Consider the following 17,058-nt stretch of genomic DNA (forward strand, 5'->3'; position numbering starts at 1 on the left):
TTGGGTGGCCATATTGGGCGGCCATCTTGGAGTGGCCATCTTGGGGCGGCCATCTTGGGGCAGCCATTTTGGTGACAGCCATCTTGTGGCGGCCATCTTGGGGCGGCCATCTTGGTGACGGCCATCTTGGCCACCCAAGCAGGGCCAAGCCCCTTAGTCCAGGCCCGTGGCGCCCCGGCGGCCATCTTGGCGTGGGCGGGGCTCAGAAGGGAGGTCCGGGGGGGGCCCCCTTGGGGGGGCTCTGCAGGCTCTGGGCGCTGGAGAGGATCCGCTGCTGGTGCCCGGCCAGCGTCACCCCCATGCGCAGCAGGTCCCTGGGGGAGGGGGGACAGACACACGGCTGCATCTCCATGTCCCGATACCCCCCCCATGTCCCCTCCGGGTCCCTAATGTCCCCTTGGCACCCAATGGCCCCATTTCTCCCCATATCCCCCACGCCCACATCTCCCCCCATGCCCCCCCATGCCCCTAATGTCCCCCCATCTCCCCCCACGCCCCCATCTCCCCCATCACCACCCATCTCCCCCCATGCCCCCATCTCCCCCCATGTCCCCCCATGTCCCCAAGCCCCCATCTCCCCCCACGCCCCCCCATCTCCCCCTATCTCCCCCCATGCCCCCCTCTCCCCCCAACTCCCCCCATGTCCCCACACCCCCACCTCCCCCCATCTCCCCCCATCACCCCCCACGTCCCCATCTCCCCCCATCTCCCCCCATGTCCCCACACCCCCCCATGCCCCCATCTCTCCCCATCTCCCCCCACATCCCCATCTCCCCCCATCTCCCCCCACACCCCCATCTCCCCCCACACCCCCCACCTCCCCCCATCTCCCCCCACACCCCCCATCTCCCCCCACATCCCCATCTCCCCCCATCTCCCCCCACACCCCCATCTCCCCCAAACTCCCCCCACCTCCCCCCACATCCCCACCTCCCCCCATCTCCCCCCACCTCCCCCCACCTCCCCCCATCTCCCCCCACACCCCCACCTCCCCCCACCTCCCCCCTTCCCCCCCAGTGCCCCCCCGCCCCCCCCAGCCCCCCCAGCCCCCCCAGCCCCCCCCAGCCCCCCCGTACTCGCTGCGCAGCCTCGGCAGCAGCTCCAGGCTGGTGACCCCGGCGCTGCTGAAGGTCTCCTCGTAGCGCCCCAGCTGCAGCGTGCGCAGCCACTCGCCCACCGAGGCGAAGGGGGCGCTGGGGGGGCCCCGCTGCTCCAACCGGGGGGGCGAGGACCTGCGGGACCCCGGCATTAATTGGGGAGGGGGTCCCCAAGGTGATGTGGGGCACCCCGCATCCATCGCTCCCAGCTCCTGGACCCCCACCCAGGCATGGGGATGGATGGGGGTGGGATTTTGGGGGTGGGGGCGGGGGGGAGGATTTGGGATTTGGGATTTGGGATTTGGGGGGGTACCCGGGGGCCTCGGCGGCGGTGATGCGGAGGGTGGCGGGGTGTCGGATGAGGCGGTCGAGGGCGCTGACGATGTCGGAGAAGCGGGGCCGGGCGTTGCGGTCGCGTTGCCAGCAGTCCAGCATCAGCTGGTGCAGCGCCGTGGGGCAGCGCGGGGGGGGGGGCAGGCGGTAATCCTGCTCGATGGCGTTGATCACCTGGGGGGGGGGGGACACAGGGGACACGGTATCAGGGTGGCCCCCCGCCCCACCAAGGGTGGCCGTCCGGGTGGTCCCCAGCCTGCTCCTGGGGTCCTGGGTGTCCCCTTCCCATCCCCTTGGGGACCCAGGTGCCCCCCCTCTAACATTTTTGGGGACCAATTGTCCCCATTCTTACGTTTTTGGGGACCCAGGTGTCCCCTTCCCATATTTTTGGGGACCCAGGTGTCCCCTTCCCATCTCCTTGGGGTCCCAGTTGCCCCCATTCCCACCCCCCCAACCCAGTTATCCCCATTCCAGTGTTACTGGTGACCCAGTTGCCCCCATTCCCACCACCCCACCATCCCAGTATCCCAGTTATCCCCATTCCCACATTACTGGTGCCCCAGTTACCCCCTTCCCACCACCCCACCACCCCAGTTACCCCCATTCCCATGTTACTGGCGCCCCAGTTACCCCATTCCCACCACCCCACCGCCCCAGTTACCCCATTCCTGTGTTACTGGTGACCCAGTTACCCCCTTCCCACCACCCCACCATCCCAGTACCCCAGTTACCCCATTCCCGTGTTACTGGCGCCCCAGTTACCCCCTTCCCACCACCCCACCACCCCAGTTACCCCATTCCCACCACCCCACCACCCCAGTATCCCAGTTATCCCCATTCCCACATTACTGGCGCCCCAGTTACCCCCTTCCCACCACCCCACCGCCCCAGTTACCCCCTTCCCACCACCCCACCACCCCAGTTACCCCCATTCCCGTGTTACTGGCGCCCCAGTTACCCCCTTCCCACCCCCCCCCCGCCCCATTTACCCCCCTTCCCACCCCCCACCGCCCCATTTACCCCCCTTCCCACCCCCCCAGCGCCCCAGTTACCCCCCAGCACTCACGTCCTGGTTGGACATGTCCCAGTAGGGTCTCTCCCCGAAGGACATCACCTCCCACATGACGATCCCGTAGCTCCAGGCGTCGCTGGCCGAGGTGAACTTGCGGAAGGCGATGGCCTCCGGCGCCGTCCAGCGGATGGGGATCTTCCCCCCCTGCGACCCCACAACCCGTGGCCATAAAGGGGGGGCACCCAGGGACCCCCACCCCAAAGGAAAGCAGCACCGGGGGGACCCCAGTGTCCGGGAGGAGCCCAGCCGCTAACGGACCCCGATAGACAAAGGGTTGTGGGGTACAAGACCCCGACCCCAAGGGACCCCAACCCCGAGGGACCCTGACCCTAAGGGACCCCAATGCGTAAGAGACCCCAACCCCAAGGGACCCCAACCTTAAGGGACCCCGACCCCGAGGGACCCCGACCCTTAGGGACCCCAATGCATAAGGGACCCCAACCATGAGGGACCCCGAGCCCAAGGGACCCCAATGCCTGAGGGACCCCAGATCCTAAGGGACCCCAGCCCTGAGGGTCTCCAGCTCCTGAGGGACCCCAACCCCAAGGGACCCCAATGCCTGAGGGACCTCAGATCCTAAGGGACCCCAATCCTGAGGGACCCCAACTCCTGAGGGACCCCGACCCTAAGGGTCCCCAATGCCTAAGGGACCCCAACCCCAAGGGACCCCAATGCCTGAGGGTCCCCAAGCCCGAGGGACCCCAACCCTGAGGGACCCCAACTCCTGAGGGACCCCAACCCCAAGGGACCCCAATGCCTGAGGGTCCCCAACCCTGAGGGACCCCGACCTTAAGGGACCCCAACACCTGAGGGACCCCAACCCCGAGGGACCCCAATTTCTAGGGGACCCCAACCCTGACAGATCCCAACTCCTCAGGGACCCCAACCCTGAAGGACCCCAACTCTGAAGGACCCCAACCCCTTAGGGACCCCAACCCCAAAGGACCCCGATGCATAAGGGACCCTGACCCCAAGGGACCCCAACTCCTGAGGGTCCCCAACCCCGAGGGACCCCAACCCCAAGGGACCCCAATGCCTAAGGGACCCTAACCCTGAAGGACCCCAACCCTGAAGGACCCCAAATCCTGAAGGACCCCAGCTCCTGAGGGTCCCCAACCCCAAGGGTCCCCAACCCCGAGGGACCCCAACCCCTTAGGGCCCCCACCCCTGAAGCCCCCTCCCCCTGAGCACCACCCGTAGCGCCCCCACCCCATCCATCCCCCCCCAATCCCCCGACGCCCCCCGCGGATCCCCACACCCCCCACACCCCCCCGGGGGGCCGACACCCACCAGGGAGCTGGTGTAGGTGGGGTCGGCCGAGCTCTCCTCCAGGGCTCGGGACAACCCGAAATCGGAGACTTTGCAGACCAGCTGCGCGTCCACCAGGATGTTGCGCGCCGCCAGGTCGCGGTGCACGAAGCCGGTCTCGGCCAGGTAGCGCATCCCCGCCGCGATGCCCCGCAGCATCGCCACCAGCTGCAGGGGGCCCAGCGTCCCCGCCCGGCCCTACGGGGGGGTTACGGGGGGGTTACGGGGTTGGGGACACGGCCTGAGGTGACCCCGTGCCCCCACTGCGGCCCCGTGGCCTCCTATGCCCCCTTTATGTCGCCGTGGCCCCGAAATCCCTGCCGTGGCCCTATATCACACCAAACGTCCCATATGACCCCCCCATGTACCCTAAGACCCCCCATGTACCCTATAACCCCCAATGTCCCCCATAACACCCCCATCTCCCCTATAACCCCCCTTGTCTCCTATAACCCTCCCATCTACCCTATAGCCCTCCCATGTCCACAATATCCCCATATCCCCCCCAAATGTCCCCATGTCCCCTATAACCCCCCCATGTCCCCCATAACCCCCCATGTCCCCTATAACCCCCCCATGTCCCCCATAACCCCCCCATGTCCCCTATAACCCCCCATGTCCCCTATAACCCCCCCATGTCCCCTATAAACCCCTCATGTCCCCTATAACCCCCCCATGTCCCCTATAACCCCCCAGCATGTCCCCTATAACCCCCCCACATCCCCTATAACCCCCCCATGTCCACAATATCCCCATATCCCCCACAAATGTCCCCATGTCCCCCATAACCCCCCCATGTCCCCTATAACCCCCTCCATGTCACCCTACCCCCTATAACCCCCCCATGTCCCCCATAACCCCCCATGTCCCCTATAACCCCCCCATATCCACAATATCCCCATATCCCCCCCAAATGTCCCCATGTCCCCTATAACCCCCCCAATGTCCCCGTATCCCCCCCATGTCCCCAATATCCCAATATCTCCCCCCATGTCCCCATATCCCCCCCATGTCCCCAATACCCCATATCCCTCCCAATGCCCCCACATCCCCTATACCCCCCCATGTCCCCATGTCCCCTATAACCCCCCCATGTCCCCAATATCCCCATATCCCCCCCAATGCCCCTATAGCCCCCAATGCCCCCATGTCCCCTACACCCCCCCCATGTCCCCATATCTCCCCCCATGTCCCCAATATCCCCATATCCCCCCCATGTCCCCAATGTCCCTATAACCCCCCCACATCCCCAATATCCCCATACCCCTCCCAACGCCCCCACATCCCCTACACCCCCCCATGTCCCCATAACCCCCCCACATCCCCAATATCCCCATACCCCTCCCAACGCCCCCACGTCCCCTATAACCCCCCAAATCCCCCCCCAAACGCCCCCCCCCAGCACCCCGGTACCCTGAGGAAGGCGTCGAGGGCTCCGTTCTCCATGTACTCGGTGAGGATCATGGCGGGGGCGCTGGCGGTCACCACCCCCCGCAGCCTCACCACGTTGGGGTGCGCGAACTGCCCCATCCGGGCGGCCTCCCCCAAAAAATCCCGGCGCTGCCGCTCGCCCGCGCCCCCCTTCAGGGTCTTCACCGCCACCGGCGACTCCGGGCGCCCCGGCAGCGCCAGCCGGCCCCGGCAAACCTCCCCGAATTCTCCTGGGGGGGCGAAAATGCGTTAGGGGGGGACACGGGGAACGAGAGGCTCCCCCACGATGCCATAAAGCACCCCCTAGGGTCAATGGGGCTTCGTTGGGTGGCCTTGGGGTGTCTTGGGGACATCGTTGGGGACATCGTTGGGGTGTCATTGAGGGACAATGTTGGGTGTCGTTGGGGACATCGTTGGGTGTCATTGGGATGTCTTGGGGACATCGTTGGGGACATCGTTGGGGTGTCTTGGGGACATTGTGGGACATCTTGGGGACATTGTTGGGTGTCATTGGGGACATCGTTGGGTTTCGTTGGGGTGTCTTGGGGACGTTATTGGGGACATTGTTGTTGGGGACATCATTGGGATGTCATTGGGATATCATTGGGGGACAACATTGGATGTCATTGGGGACATCGTTGGGTGTCATTGGGATGTCTTGGGGACATCGTTGGGGACATGGTTGGGGTGTTATTGAGGGACAATGTTGGGTGTCATTGGGGACATCGCTGGGTGTCATTTGGACATCTTGGGGACATCGTTGGGGACTTCGTTGGGATGTCATTGGGGACATCGCTGGGTGTCATTGGGATGTCTTGGGGACATCATTGGGGACATTGTTGGGGTGTCTTGGGGATGTTATTGGGGACATCTTGGGGACATCGTTGGGATGTCATTGGGGACATTGTTGGGTGTCATTGGGATGTCATTGGGACATCTTGGGGACATCGTTGAGGACATTGTTGGGATGTCTTGGGGACATTTTTAGGATGTCGTTGGGACATTGTTGGGGTGTCATTGGGGTCATCGTTGGGCCATCGTTGGGGACATTTTTGGGACATCGTTGAGTAAAACCAGAATGGGATGTCAATGGGGACATCACTGGGGACATTACTGGGGACATCGTTGGGGACATTATTGGGGACATCATTGGGATGTCGTTGGGCAGATTGGGATGTTAATGGGGACATGGATGGGGACATCTTTGGGGACATCTTTGGGGACATTTTTGGGGATACATCAATGGGGACATGGCTGGGGTCACCCTGGGGATGGGGGCGTTTTGGGGGGGGGGGGACGCGGCGGTGTCATTGTCACCTGCCCCGATGACCTCCTCGATCTTGACGCAGGCGACGTCGATCTCCTGGGCGAAGTCCCGCACGGCCGCCCCGGGGTCCTCGTAGGTGAGGGGGTCGATGTACAGCTTCCTGCCTGCGTGGCACCGTCATCATCATCATCTTCATCATCATCAACATCATCAACATCATCATCATCATCATCATCTTCATCATCATTGTCATTGTCATCAACATCATCATAATCATCATCATCATCATCGTCATCACCATCGTCATCGTCACCATCATCAACATCATCATTTTCATCATCATCATCAACATCATCATCATCATCATCATCAACATCATCAACATCATCATCATCATCATCATCATCTTCTTCATCATCATCATCATCATCATCATCATCATAATCAAATCATCATCATCATCGTCATCATCAACATCATCATCATCACCACCAACATCATCACCGTCATCTTCATCATCATCATCATCATCTTCATCATCATCATCATCATCATCACCACCAACATCATCATCGTCATCTTCATCATCATCATCATCATCAACATCATCTTCATCGTCATCATCATTTTCATCATCATCAACATCATCATCATCGTCATGATCATCGTCATCATCATCATCTTCATCATCATCATCATCATCATTGTCATCATCACCACCAACATCATCATCAACATCATCTTCATCATCATCATCATCATCACCCCACCACCACACGGCTGCAGTGACCATGGCGCCGTCGCCGTGCTCGATGTTTTTTGGGGGACTTGGGGACACCGGGGGTGGGGACACAGGGACGGGGGGGTCACGGGGTGACACGGGGGGGTCACAGGGTGACAGGGGGGTCACGAGGTGACACAGGGTGACGGGGGGGTCACCACTCACCGTGCCCCACGGGGAGGTGGCCGTGCCGATCCGCGTCCTCCCTGTCCCGGTGGCTGTGGCGCCTGCAGCAGCCGGGGGGGGGGCACACACATGAGACCCCCCCCCCAAAAAAAACCACACCCCAGCCCCCCCAGATGCCCCCAACCCCCCCCAGATGCCTCCAGCCCCCCCAAATCCCCCCCCAGACCCCCTCAGGATGACCCAAACCCCATCCACCCCCCCCCAAGGACCCCCAGAGCCCCACAGTGACCCCCCCAGGACCCTCCAGGACCCCCCCCAAAAAGCTCTACCCCCCCCCCGGGACCCCCCCCCCCAAGCTCACCTGAGGCACAGCAGGGTCCCCGCCAGCAGCGCCAGCACCAGGAGCCCCCCCAGGGCTGCAGCCCCCGCGATGAGACCCCCGTGCTCCCCCCGGCCCCCCTCTGTTGGCAGACATCAGTGCCATTGGGGGGGGGGGGCACATGGGGGGGGGGGGGCAAATTGGGGAGGGGTCCAAGGGGGGGGGGGTCAAGGAAAGACAAGAGGGGTAATAAAGGGTCTGGGGGGGGGTCTTAGGGCACCCCAGAGGGGTGATGGGGAGGTGAGGAGGAGTTTGGGGGGGGGGGCAGGGGGTCCTGGGGGGGGTCTGGGGGCTCGGGGGGGGGTCGGGGGGGGGGTCTCACCGGTGCCCTGGGTGGTGACGGCGGTTTCGGGGCCGAAATCCCCATAACCGGCCTCGGAGCGGGCTCGGACCTGGACCCCGTAAAGCGCCCCCCGGCGCAGCCCCCCCAGCTCCGCCCGCGGCGCCGGCACCTTCAGGAACATGGGGGGGCCCTCGCCCCCCCCCACCTGCGGGGGTCCGACCCCCCCAGCCCCGTCACTCCTTGATGTGTCCCCAGGACCCCCCCCCCCACAAAGAGCTCCTGGTGATCCCCCCCCCAAGACCCCCAGGACCCCCCCGGTGCCCCCCAAATTCTCTTAGGACCCCCCCGAGACCCCCAGGACCCCCCCTGGATCCCCCAAATTCTCTCTTAGGACCCCCCCGAGACCCCCAGGACCCCCTCAGGATCCCCCAAATTCTCTCTTAGGACCCCCCCCGAGACCCCCAGACCCCCAGGACCCCCCCAGGATTCCCCAAATGACCTCTTGGGACCCCCCCAAGACCCCCAGCCCCCCCCCCAGTGCCCCCAGGACCCCTCAGATCCCCTCCAAGACCCCCCCAGCCCCCCCTGGGGACCCTCCAGTGTCCCTCGGGACCCCTCCAAGACCCCCCCCAGTCCCTCCAGGACCCCCAACCCCCCCAGACGCCCCCCCCCCCTCACCTTCTCATAGTATTTGACCTCGTAGTCGAGGACGTGCCCCCCCGGGGGGGCTGGCGGGGGGGTCGGCCACGACAGTGTCACCCCCGTGGGGGACCCCCCGATCCGGACCACGTCGTACACCGGCAGTGGCACTGGGGGGGGGACACGGGGGGGTCATGGGGGGGTCATGGGGGGTCCCAGAGGTGGGTGTGGGGTCATGGGGGGGGGCGTTGGGGGCTTGGGGGGGGGCTCAAGGCAGGTTTCAGGGTCTCAGGGGGAACTGGGGGGGTCCCGGGGTGGATTTAGGGGGTCCCACACCCCAAATCCCCCTCCCACACCCCAAATCCCACACCCACACCCCAAAACCCACCCCCAACACCCCAAATCCCACACCCCAAAACCCTCTCCCACACCCCAAATCCCACCCCGACACCCCAAAACCCACCCCCCACACCCCAAATCCCACCCCAACAGCCCAAATCCCCCTCCCACACCCAAAAACCCACACCCCAAAACCCCCTCCCACACCCCAAATCCCACCTCCACACCCCAAATCCCCCTCCCACACCCCAAATCCCACCCCCCACACCCCAAATCCCCCTCCCACACCCCAAAACCCACCCCCACACCCCAAAACCCCCTCCCACATGCCAAAACCCACACCCCAAATCCCCCTCCCACATCCCAAATCCCACCCCCCACACCCCAAATCCCCCTCCCACACCCCAAACCCACCCCTAACACCCCAAAACCCCCTCCCACACCCCAAATCCCATCCCCACACCCCAAATCCCCCTCCCACACCCCAAAACCCCCTCCCACACCCCAAATCCCCCTCCCACACCCCAAAACCCACACCCCAAATCCCCCTCCCACACCCCAAAACCCACCCCCCACACCCCAAATCCCACCCCCCACACCCCAATTTCCCCCGCAACCCCCCCCCCCCAAGCCCCTCACCATCCTTGGTGGTGGTGACGTTGACCTCCTCGCCGCGGGGGGGGTGGGGGCTGAGGTGGGAGACGCCGTTGCGGGCGGTGACGGTGAAGGTGTAGGTGACGTAGGGGCGCAGCCCCCGCACGGTGACCCCCCGGCCCCGCAGCCCCGAGGGGCTGGGGGCGAAGGCGAGGTGGGCGCAGGGCCCGCAGGGGGCTCGCTCGGGGCAGGCGCGGCACCCCACGGCGTACGAGGTGTCGGCGCGGCCGCCCCCGTCCCGCGGCTCGCTCCACTCCAGCCGCACCGAGGAAGCGTTCAGCCGAGCCACGATGCTGCGGGGGGCCGAGGGTGGCGCTGGGGGGGCAACGGGGGGAAATTTTGGGGTCTGGGACGCGAAATCCTGGGGTTTGGGGACCCAAAATCCTTGGGTTTGGGGACCCAAAATCATGGGATCAAGAACGCAAAAGCCTGCGGTTTGGAGACCCAAAGTTCTGGGAGTTTGGGCACCCAAAAGCCTGGGGTTTGGGAAACCAAAATCTTGGAATCTGGGACCCAAAATCCTGGAGTTTGGAGACCCAAAATCTTGGAATCTGGGACCCAAAATCCTGGGGTTTGAGGAGCCAAAATCTTGGGATCTGGGACCCAAAAGCCTGGGGTTTAGGTAACCAAAATCTTGGAGTCCGGGACCCAAAAGCCTGGAGTTTGGAGACCCAAGATCTCTGGGATCTAGGACCCAAAATCTTTGGATTTGGGCACCCAAAAGCTTAGGATCTGGGACCCAAAATCTTTGGGATCTGGGACCCAATATCCCGGGCTTTGGGACCCAAAATCCTGGGGTTTGGGGACCCCACGCACGGCACCCCACGGCGTACGAGGTGTCGGCGCGGCCGCCCCCGTCCCGTGGCTCGCTCCACTCCAGCCGCACCGAGGAAGCGTTCAGCCGAGCCACGATGCTGCGGGGGGCCGAGGGTGGCGCTGGGGGGGCAACGGGGAAAAATTTTGGGGTCTGGGACGCGAAATCCTGGGGTTTGGGGAGCCAAAATCACGGGATCTGGGACCTGAAAGCCTGCGGTTTGGGGAACCAAAGTTCTGGGAGTTTGGGCATCCAAAATCTTAGGATCCGGGACCTAAAATCTTGGAATCTGGTACCCAAAAGTCTGGGGTTTGGAGACCCAAAATCTTGGGATCTGGGACCCAAAAGCCTGGGGTTTGGGGACCCAAAGTTCTGGGAGTTTGGTCACCAAAAAGCCTGGGGTTTGGGCACCCAAAAGCCTGAGGTTTGGGCACCCAAAATCTTGGAATCTAGGACCCAAAACCCTGGAGGTTGGAGACCCAAATCCTGGGATCTGGGACCCAAAAGCCTGGGGTTTGGGGACCCAAGATCTTTGGGATTTAGGACCCAAAATCTTTGGATTTGGGCACCCAAAATCTTAGGATTTGGGACCCAAAATCTTTGGGATCTGGGACCCAATATCCCGGGGTTTGGGACCCAAAATCCTGGGGTTTGGGGACCCCACGCACGGCACCCCACGGCGTACGAGGTGTCGGCGCGGCCACCCCCGTCCCGCGGCTCGCTCCACTCCAGCCGCACCGAGGAAGCGTTCAGCCGAGCCACGATGCTGCGGGGGGCCGAGGGTGGCGCTGGGGGGGCAACAGGGGGGAAATTTTGGGGTCTGGGACGCGAAATCCTGGAGTTTGGGGAGCCAAAATTATGGGGTTTGGCACCCAAAATCATGGGAGCTGGGACGCAAAATCTTGGGGTTTGGAGACCCAAAGTTCTGGGAGTTTGGGCACCCAAAAGCCTGGGGTTTGGGGAACCAAAATCTTGGAATCTGGGACCCAAAATCCTGGCAGTTGGAGACCCAAAATCCTGCGATCTGGGACCCAAAAGTCTGGGGTTTGGGCACCCAAAATCTTAGGATCTGGGACCCAAAAGCCTGGGGTTTGGGGAACCAAAGTTCTAGGAGTTTGGGCACCCAAAAGCCTGCGGTTTGGCACCCAAAATCTTAGGATCTGGGACCTACAATCTTGGAGTCTGGTACCCAAAAGTCTGGGGTTTGGGGAACCAAAATCTTAGGATCTGGGACCCAAAAGCCTGGGGTTTGGGCACCCAAAATCTTCGGATCTGGGCCACAAAAGCCTGGGGTTTAGGTAACCAAAATCTTGGAGTCCAGGACCCAAAAGCCTGGAGTTTGGAGACCCAAATCCTGGGATCTGGGACCCAAAAGCCTGGGGTTTGGGGAACCAAAATCTTAGGATCTGGGACCCAAAAGCCTGGGGTTTAGGTAACCAAAATCTTGGAGTCCGGGACCCAAAAGCCTGGAGTTTGGAGACCCAAGATCTTTGGGATTTAGGACCCAAAATCTTTGGATTTGGGCACCCAAAAGCTTAGGACTTGGGACCCAAAATCTTTGGGATCTGGGACCCAAAATCCTGGGCTTTGGGACCCAAAATCCTGGGGTTTGGGGACCCCACGCACGGCACCCCACGGCGTACGAGGTGTCGGCGCGGCCGCCCCCGTCCCGCGGCTCGCTCCACTCCAGCTGCACCGAGGAAGCGTTCAGCCGAGCCACGATGCTGCGGGGGGCCGAGGGTGGCGCTGGGGGGGCAACGGGGAAAAATTTTGGGGTCTGGGACGCAAAATCTTGGGGTTTGGGGAGCCAAAATTATGGGGTTTGGCACCCAAAATCATGGGAGCTGGGACGCAAAATCTTGGGGTTTGGAGACCCAAAGTTCTGGGAGTTTGGGCACCCAAAAGCCTGGGGTTTGGAGACCCAAAATCTTGGAATCTGGGACCCAAAATCCTGGGGTTTGGGGACCCAAAGTTCTGGGAGTTTGGTCACCAAAAAGCCTGGGGTTTGGGCACCCAAAAGCCTGAGGTTTGGGCACCCAAAATCTTGGAATCTAGGACCCAAAACCCTGGAGGTTGGAGACCCAAATCCTGGGATCTGGGACCCAAAAGCCTGGGGTTTGGGGAACCAAAATCTTGGAGTCCGGGACCCAAAAGCCTGGAGTTTGGAGACCCAAGATCTTTGGGATTTAGGACCCAAAATCTTTGGATTTGGGCACCCAAAAGCTTAGGACTTGGGACCCAAAATCTTTGGGATCTGGGACCCAAAATCCTGGGCTTTGGGACCCAAAATCCTGGGGTTTGGGCACCCAAAATCTTAGGACCTAGGACCCAACATCTTTTGTATCTGGGACCCAAAATCCTGGGGTTTAGGGACCCAAAATCATGGGATGTGGTACCCCAAATCCTGGAGTTTGGGGACCCAAAATCTTGGGATCTGGGACCCAAAATCTTAGGATCCAGGACCCAAAACTCTGAGGGTTCGGGCACCCAAACATTTGCATTTTGGCCACCCAAACTTTTGCGATCTGGGACCCCACTCTCCCCAACCCCAGCACCCAGCGGGTGGGCTCCCACCCCCCTGACCCCCCCCAAAACCCCCCCAAACCCCCCCAAAACCCCCAGCTCACCGGTGCAGCGCTGCTCGGGACCCTCCCCGGGGGCTCGGTAGTAGCCACTTCGGCAGCCGCAGGCGGCGGCACCGGGCTCGGGCGCATGGCTGTTTTGGGGACAGGGCTCGCAGCGCTCACCCCCCGCCGCCGCCTTGAAGGTTTCAGGGGCGCAGGCTGTTTTTTTGGGGGGGGACACAACGGGGGGGCAGCAGGGTCACCCAGGGACACCGGGCTGTGGGGGCTTCCCCTGCAGACCCTGGTCCCACAGTAAGGGTACCCCCAGCTCCTGCCCCATTGCGCCCCCATTCCCTGCCCCATTTTTCCCAGTTCTTTGCCCCATTTCACCCCAATTCTTTGCCCCATTTCACCCCAATTCTTTGCCCCATTTCACCCCTATTCTTTGCCCTATTGAACCCCATTCTTTGCCCCATTGCACCCATCCCCTGCCCCATTTCATCCCATTACACCCCCATCCCTTACCCCATTGCCCCCCCATCCTCTGCCCCATTTCATCCCAATTCTTTGCCCCATTTCACCCCATTGCCCCCACCCCCTGCCCCATTTCACCCCATTGCCCCCACCCCCATCCCCACTGCCCCCCCTTACACCCCCACCCCCTCCCCCACCCCCCTCCCCACCCCCCCATCCCCTCCCACCCCCCTCACCCCCCCCAATTCCCCCAACTCACCCCGACACCCCCCTCCGTCGGGCTCCCTCCCCGGGGCGCAGACGCACCCCTGGGCGGGGGGCTCAGCCCAGCGCCCATCCTCGCGGCAATACATGGCGGGGGCCCCCGGGCCGGCGGGCACGGCCCCCGCCACGCAGCTCCCGGCCACCGCCGCCACCAGCTCGCGGGGTACGGTGGCGGGGAAATGCGCCAGGCGGGAGGTGACGGCGGGGCACCGCTGGAAGTACAGGCGGACCGACAGCAGCGCCATGCAGGCCCCCAAATCCTGGAAGGCCAAATAGAAGCCGGCCCGCGCCAGGGGGCCCAAGCGCAACGTCTTACGGTTCACCCGCCCCGCCGGCCGCCCCCCGCCCGCCGCCGGCCTCGAGAGATGCTCGGCCGCCACCGTGTCCACCTTCACGTAGGGGTTCTCCATCCAAGGCGGCGCCAGCGCCGTGGCCGTGTCGGCGTCCGACTCGTGGTAGAAGACGTTGAAGGTCTCCTTGCAGGGCCGGGCGGCCGGCGGGGGGCTGCGGCGGGGGCGCCGGGGGGCAGCGGAGGCGCCGCTGCCATTGCCGGGGGCACCGGGAGCATCCTGGAGGCCGGGGCAGTTGCCAGGGACGCGGTTGCTAGGGGCGTCGCTAAGGGCGTTGCTAGGGGCGTCGCTAGGGGCGTTGCTAAGGGCGTCGCTAGGGGCGTTGCTAGGGGCGTTGCTAGGGACGCCGCAGCCACCTGGTCCGTCGCTGGGGCGGTTGCTAGGGGCGTGGCTACCAGGGCCGTCGCTGGGGCGGTTGCTAAGGGCGTTGCTAGGGGCGTGGCCAGGGCGGTTGCTAGGGGAGCCGGGGCGGTTGCCAGGGCCGTTGCTAAGGGCGCTGGGGCCGTTGCTAAGGGCAACAGGGCCGCCGGGGCCGTTGCTATGGGAACCAGGGATGCTGCCAAGGATGCTGGGGCTGTTGCTAAGGGCAGCGGGACCACTGGGGCCGTTGCTAGGGGCACCAGGGCTGTTGCTAGGGGCACTGGGGCCGTTGCTATGGGCACCAGGGATGCTGCCAAGGATGCCAGGGCCGTTGCCAGGGGCAACAGGGCCAGTGCCAAGGATGCTGGGGCTGTTGCCAAGGGCAGCAGGACCACTGGGGCCATTGCTAGGGGCACCGGGGCTGTTGCTAAGGATGCCAGGGCCGTTGCTAAGGGCACCGGGGCCGTTGCTAAGGGCACTGGGGCCGTTGCTATGGGCACTGGGGCCGTTGCTAGGGGCACTGGGGCCGTTGCTAGGGGCATCAGGGATGCTTCCAAGGATGCCGGGGCCGTTGCTATGGGCCCCGGGGCCGTTGCCGCGACCTCTGGGGCTGTTGCCCCGGTTTTGGGGGCCGGAGCGGAGGCCGGCGGGGCGGGCGGGGGTCCCGCGGGGGGGCAGGCTGTCGCACTCCACCACGGTGTAGCGCAGCTCGGCGTAGACGTGGGTGGCCCCCCGGCGGGGCACCCAGGTGGAGCGCAGCCAACTGTTCTGGGGGGGGCCGGGGGGGCGCAGCCCCGAGCACACCTCGAAGGTGCGGACGGCCGTCTGCCGCTCCTCGTCCAGCCCGCTGAGCTCCTCCCACTGCGGGGGGGGGAGAAAAAAAATTGGGGGGGGGTCAGGGGAGGTCACGGGGAGGTCACGGGGAGGTCATGGGGAGGTCACGGGGGGTGGGGGGGGTGGGGATGGGGGGGGTATGGGGGGGGTGTGGGGGGTTATGGGGGGGGTTGTGGGGGGATATGGGGGTGTGGGGGGGCATGGGGGGGTCACGGGGGGTGGGGAGAGATGGGGGGAGATTGGGGGGTGTGGGGATGGGGGGGTTACAGGGGGGTTATGGGGTTATAGGGGGAGGGAGGTGGGGGGAGATTGGGGGAGGTGGGGGGTTATGGGGGGGTGCAGGGTTATGGGGGGGCCATGGGGGGGCCATGGGGACGGGGGGGGGGTCAGGGGAGTGTCAGGACCCCTGGGGGGGGGTCCCGAGGAGGGCAAACGGCCGGGGTGGGGCCGGGTGGGGACAGGATGCGGGGACGGTGCCAGGGGACAGGGCGTGGGGACAGGGACAGGATGGGGGGGGGGGTCTGGGGGGGTCATGCCAGTGGGGGGGGGGGGTCCCTGTCCCCATGTGTCCCCCCCCCATGTCCCACCTGCCCCTCCCCCGGCGGGTACACCGTCCATTTCAGGTCCGTGGTCTCCAGACGCGTGTTCAGCAGCGTCTCTGGGGGGGGGGCGAGGGGAAATGGGGTCAGGGGACATGGCGGGAGGGGACCCCCCCCCGGTGACCCCCCCCCGGTGACCCCCAATGTCCCCGTCCCCATCCCCAGGGGTCCCGATGACCCCCTCCCCATAGGACATTGGGGTCTGGGGGTCCCCAACCCCCCTCCCCATCCCCAGGGGACCCCCCCGACCCCCAAAAATGTCCCCAATGTCCCCATCCCTGGGGGTCCCAATGTCCCTAAGCCCTGTCCCCATCCCCATGGGACCCCCCCATCCCAAAAAATGTCCCCAATGTCCCCATCCCTGGGGGTCTGGGGGTCCCCAATCCCCCTCCCCATCCCATTGAGACCCCCAGCCCCCCCCCCAATGTCCCCCTCCCCATCCCAAGGGACCCCCAGGGACCCCCTATCCCCGTCCCCAGGACCCCAATGTCCCTGTCCCCAAGGGTCTGAGGGTCCCCAATCCCCCTCCCCATCCCCATGGGACCCCCCCCAAAAAAAAATGTCCCCAATGTCCCCATCCCAAAGGGTCCCAATGTCCCCAACCCCTGTCCCCAGCCCCAGGGGACCCCCAGGACCCCCCCCAATGTCCCCATCCCCCTGTCCCCAAGGGTCTGGGGGTCCCCAACCCCCCTCCCCATCCCCATGGGACCCCCCCCACCCCAAAAAATGCCCCCCCCCATCGTCACTCACCTTCCTCAGCCAGCCCCAGCGGGACCCAGAGGCAGAGCAGCCACAGCCCCATAGCGCCTGGGGGGGGGACCCCAAAATTTGGGGGGGGGGGACGGGAGGGGTCACCCTAACACTGGGGGGGTCACGGGGGGGGACCCCAAAACTGGGGGGGTCACGGGGGGGTCACCCTATCACTGGAGGGGGTCCGGGGGGGGGGGGACCCCGACCCTGGGGGGGTCACGGGGGGGTCCCTGACACTGGGGGGGGGACACGGAGGGGTCCCTGACACCCTGGGGGGGGGACAAAGGGGGGGTCACGGTGGGGGGGGGGGGACACCGAGCCCCCCCGCTCCCCTCCCGGG

At 64.4% G+C, this 17,058-nt stretch overlaps 1 protein-coding gene across 1 annotated transcript; it reads right to left on the reverse strand.

Moving 5' to 3' along the window:
* Positions 1-69: 69 nt before the first annotated feature.
* LOC311429287 (ephrin type-B receptor 4-like) lies at positions 70-16,833 on the reverse strand. Its single transcript, XM_084540379.1, has 15 exons — positions 16,719-16,833; positions 15,957-16,027; positions 13,821-15,396; positions 9,695-10,024; positions 8,756-8,886; positions 8,117-8,282; positions 7,777-7,876; positions 7,455-7,516; positions 6,559-6,672; positions 5,224-5,471; positions 3,793-4,008; positions 2,497-2,646; positions 1,411-1,604; positions 1,077-1,232; positions 70-314 (listed from the first exon to the last, which is right to left on the reverse strand). The coding sequence occupies exons 1-15, from the start codon at positions 16,768-16,770 to the stop codon at positions 203-205; spliced, it is 3,678 nt and encodes a 1,225-aa protein (XP_084396505.1). The 5' UTR covers positions 16,771-16,833; the 3' UTR covers positions 70-202.
* Positions 16,834-17,058: the final 225 nt, after the last annotated feature.

The sequence above is a fragment of the Aythya ferina genome (genome assembly GCF_964211825.1).
Source record: "Aythya ferina genome assembly, contig: HAP1_SCAFFOLD_528, whole genome shotgun sequence".
Classification (NCBI taxonomy): domain Eukaryota; kingdom Metazoa; phylum Chordata; class Aves; order Anseriformes; family Anatidae; genus Aythya; species Aythya ferina.

Coding starts and splice junctions, on each gene's coding strand:
- LOC311429287 (XM_084540379.1), bottom strand. CDS start 16,770: ATGGGGCTGTGGCTGCTCTGCCTCTGGGTCCCGCTGGGGCTGGCTGAG. Junction 15,397..15,956: donor ACCCGCCGGGGGAGGGGCAG/GTGGGACATGGG, acceptor CCCCCCCCGCAG/TGGGAGGAGCTCAGCGGGCT. Junction 1,233..1,410: donor ACCGCCGCCGAGGCCCCCGG/GTACCCCCCCAA, acceptor GGGGTCCCGCAG/GTCCTCGCCCCCCCGGTTGG.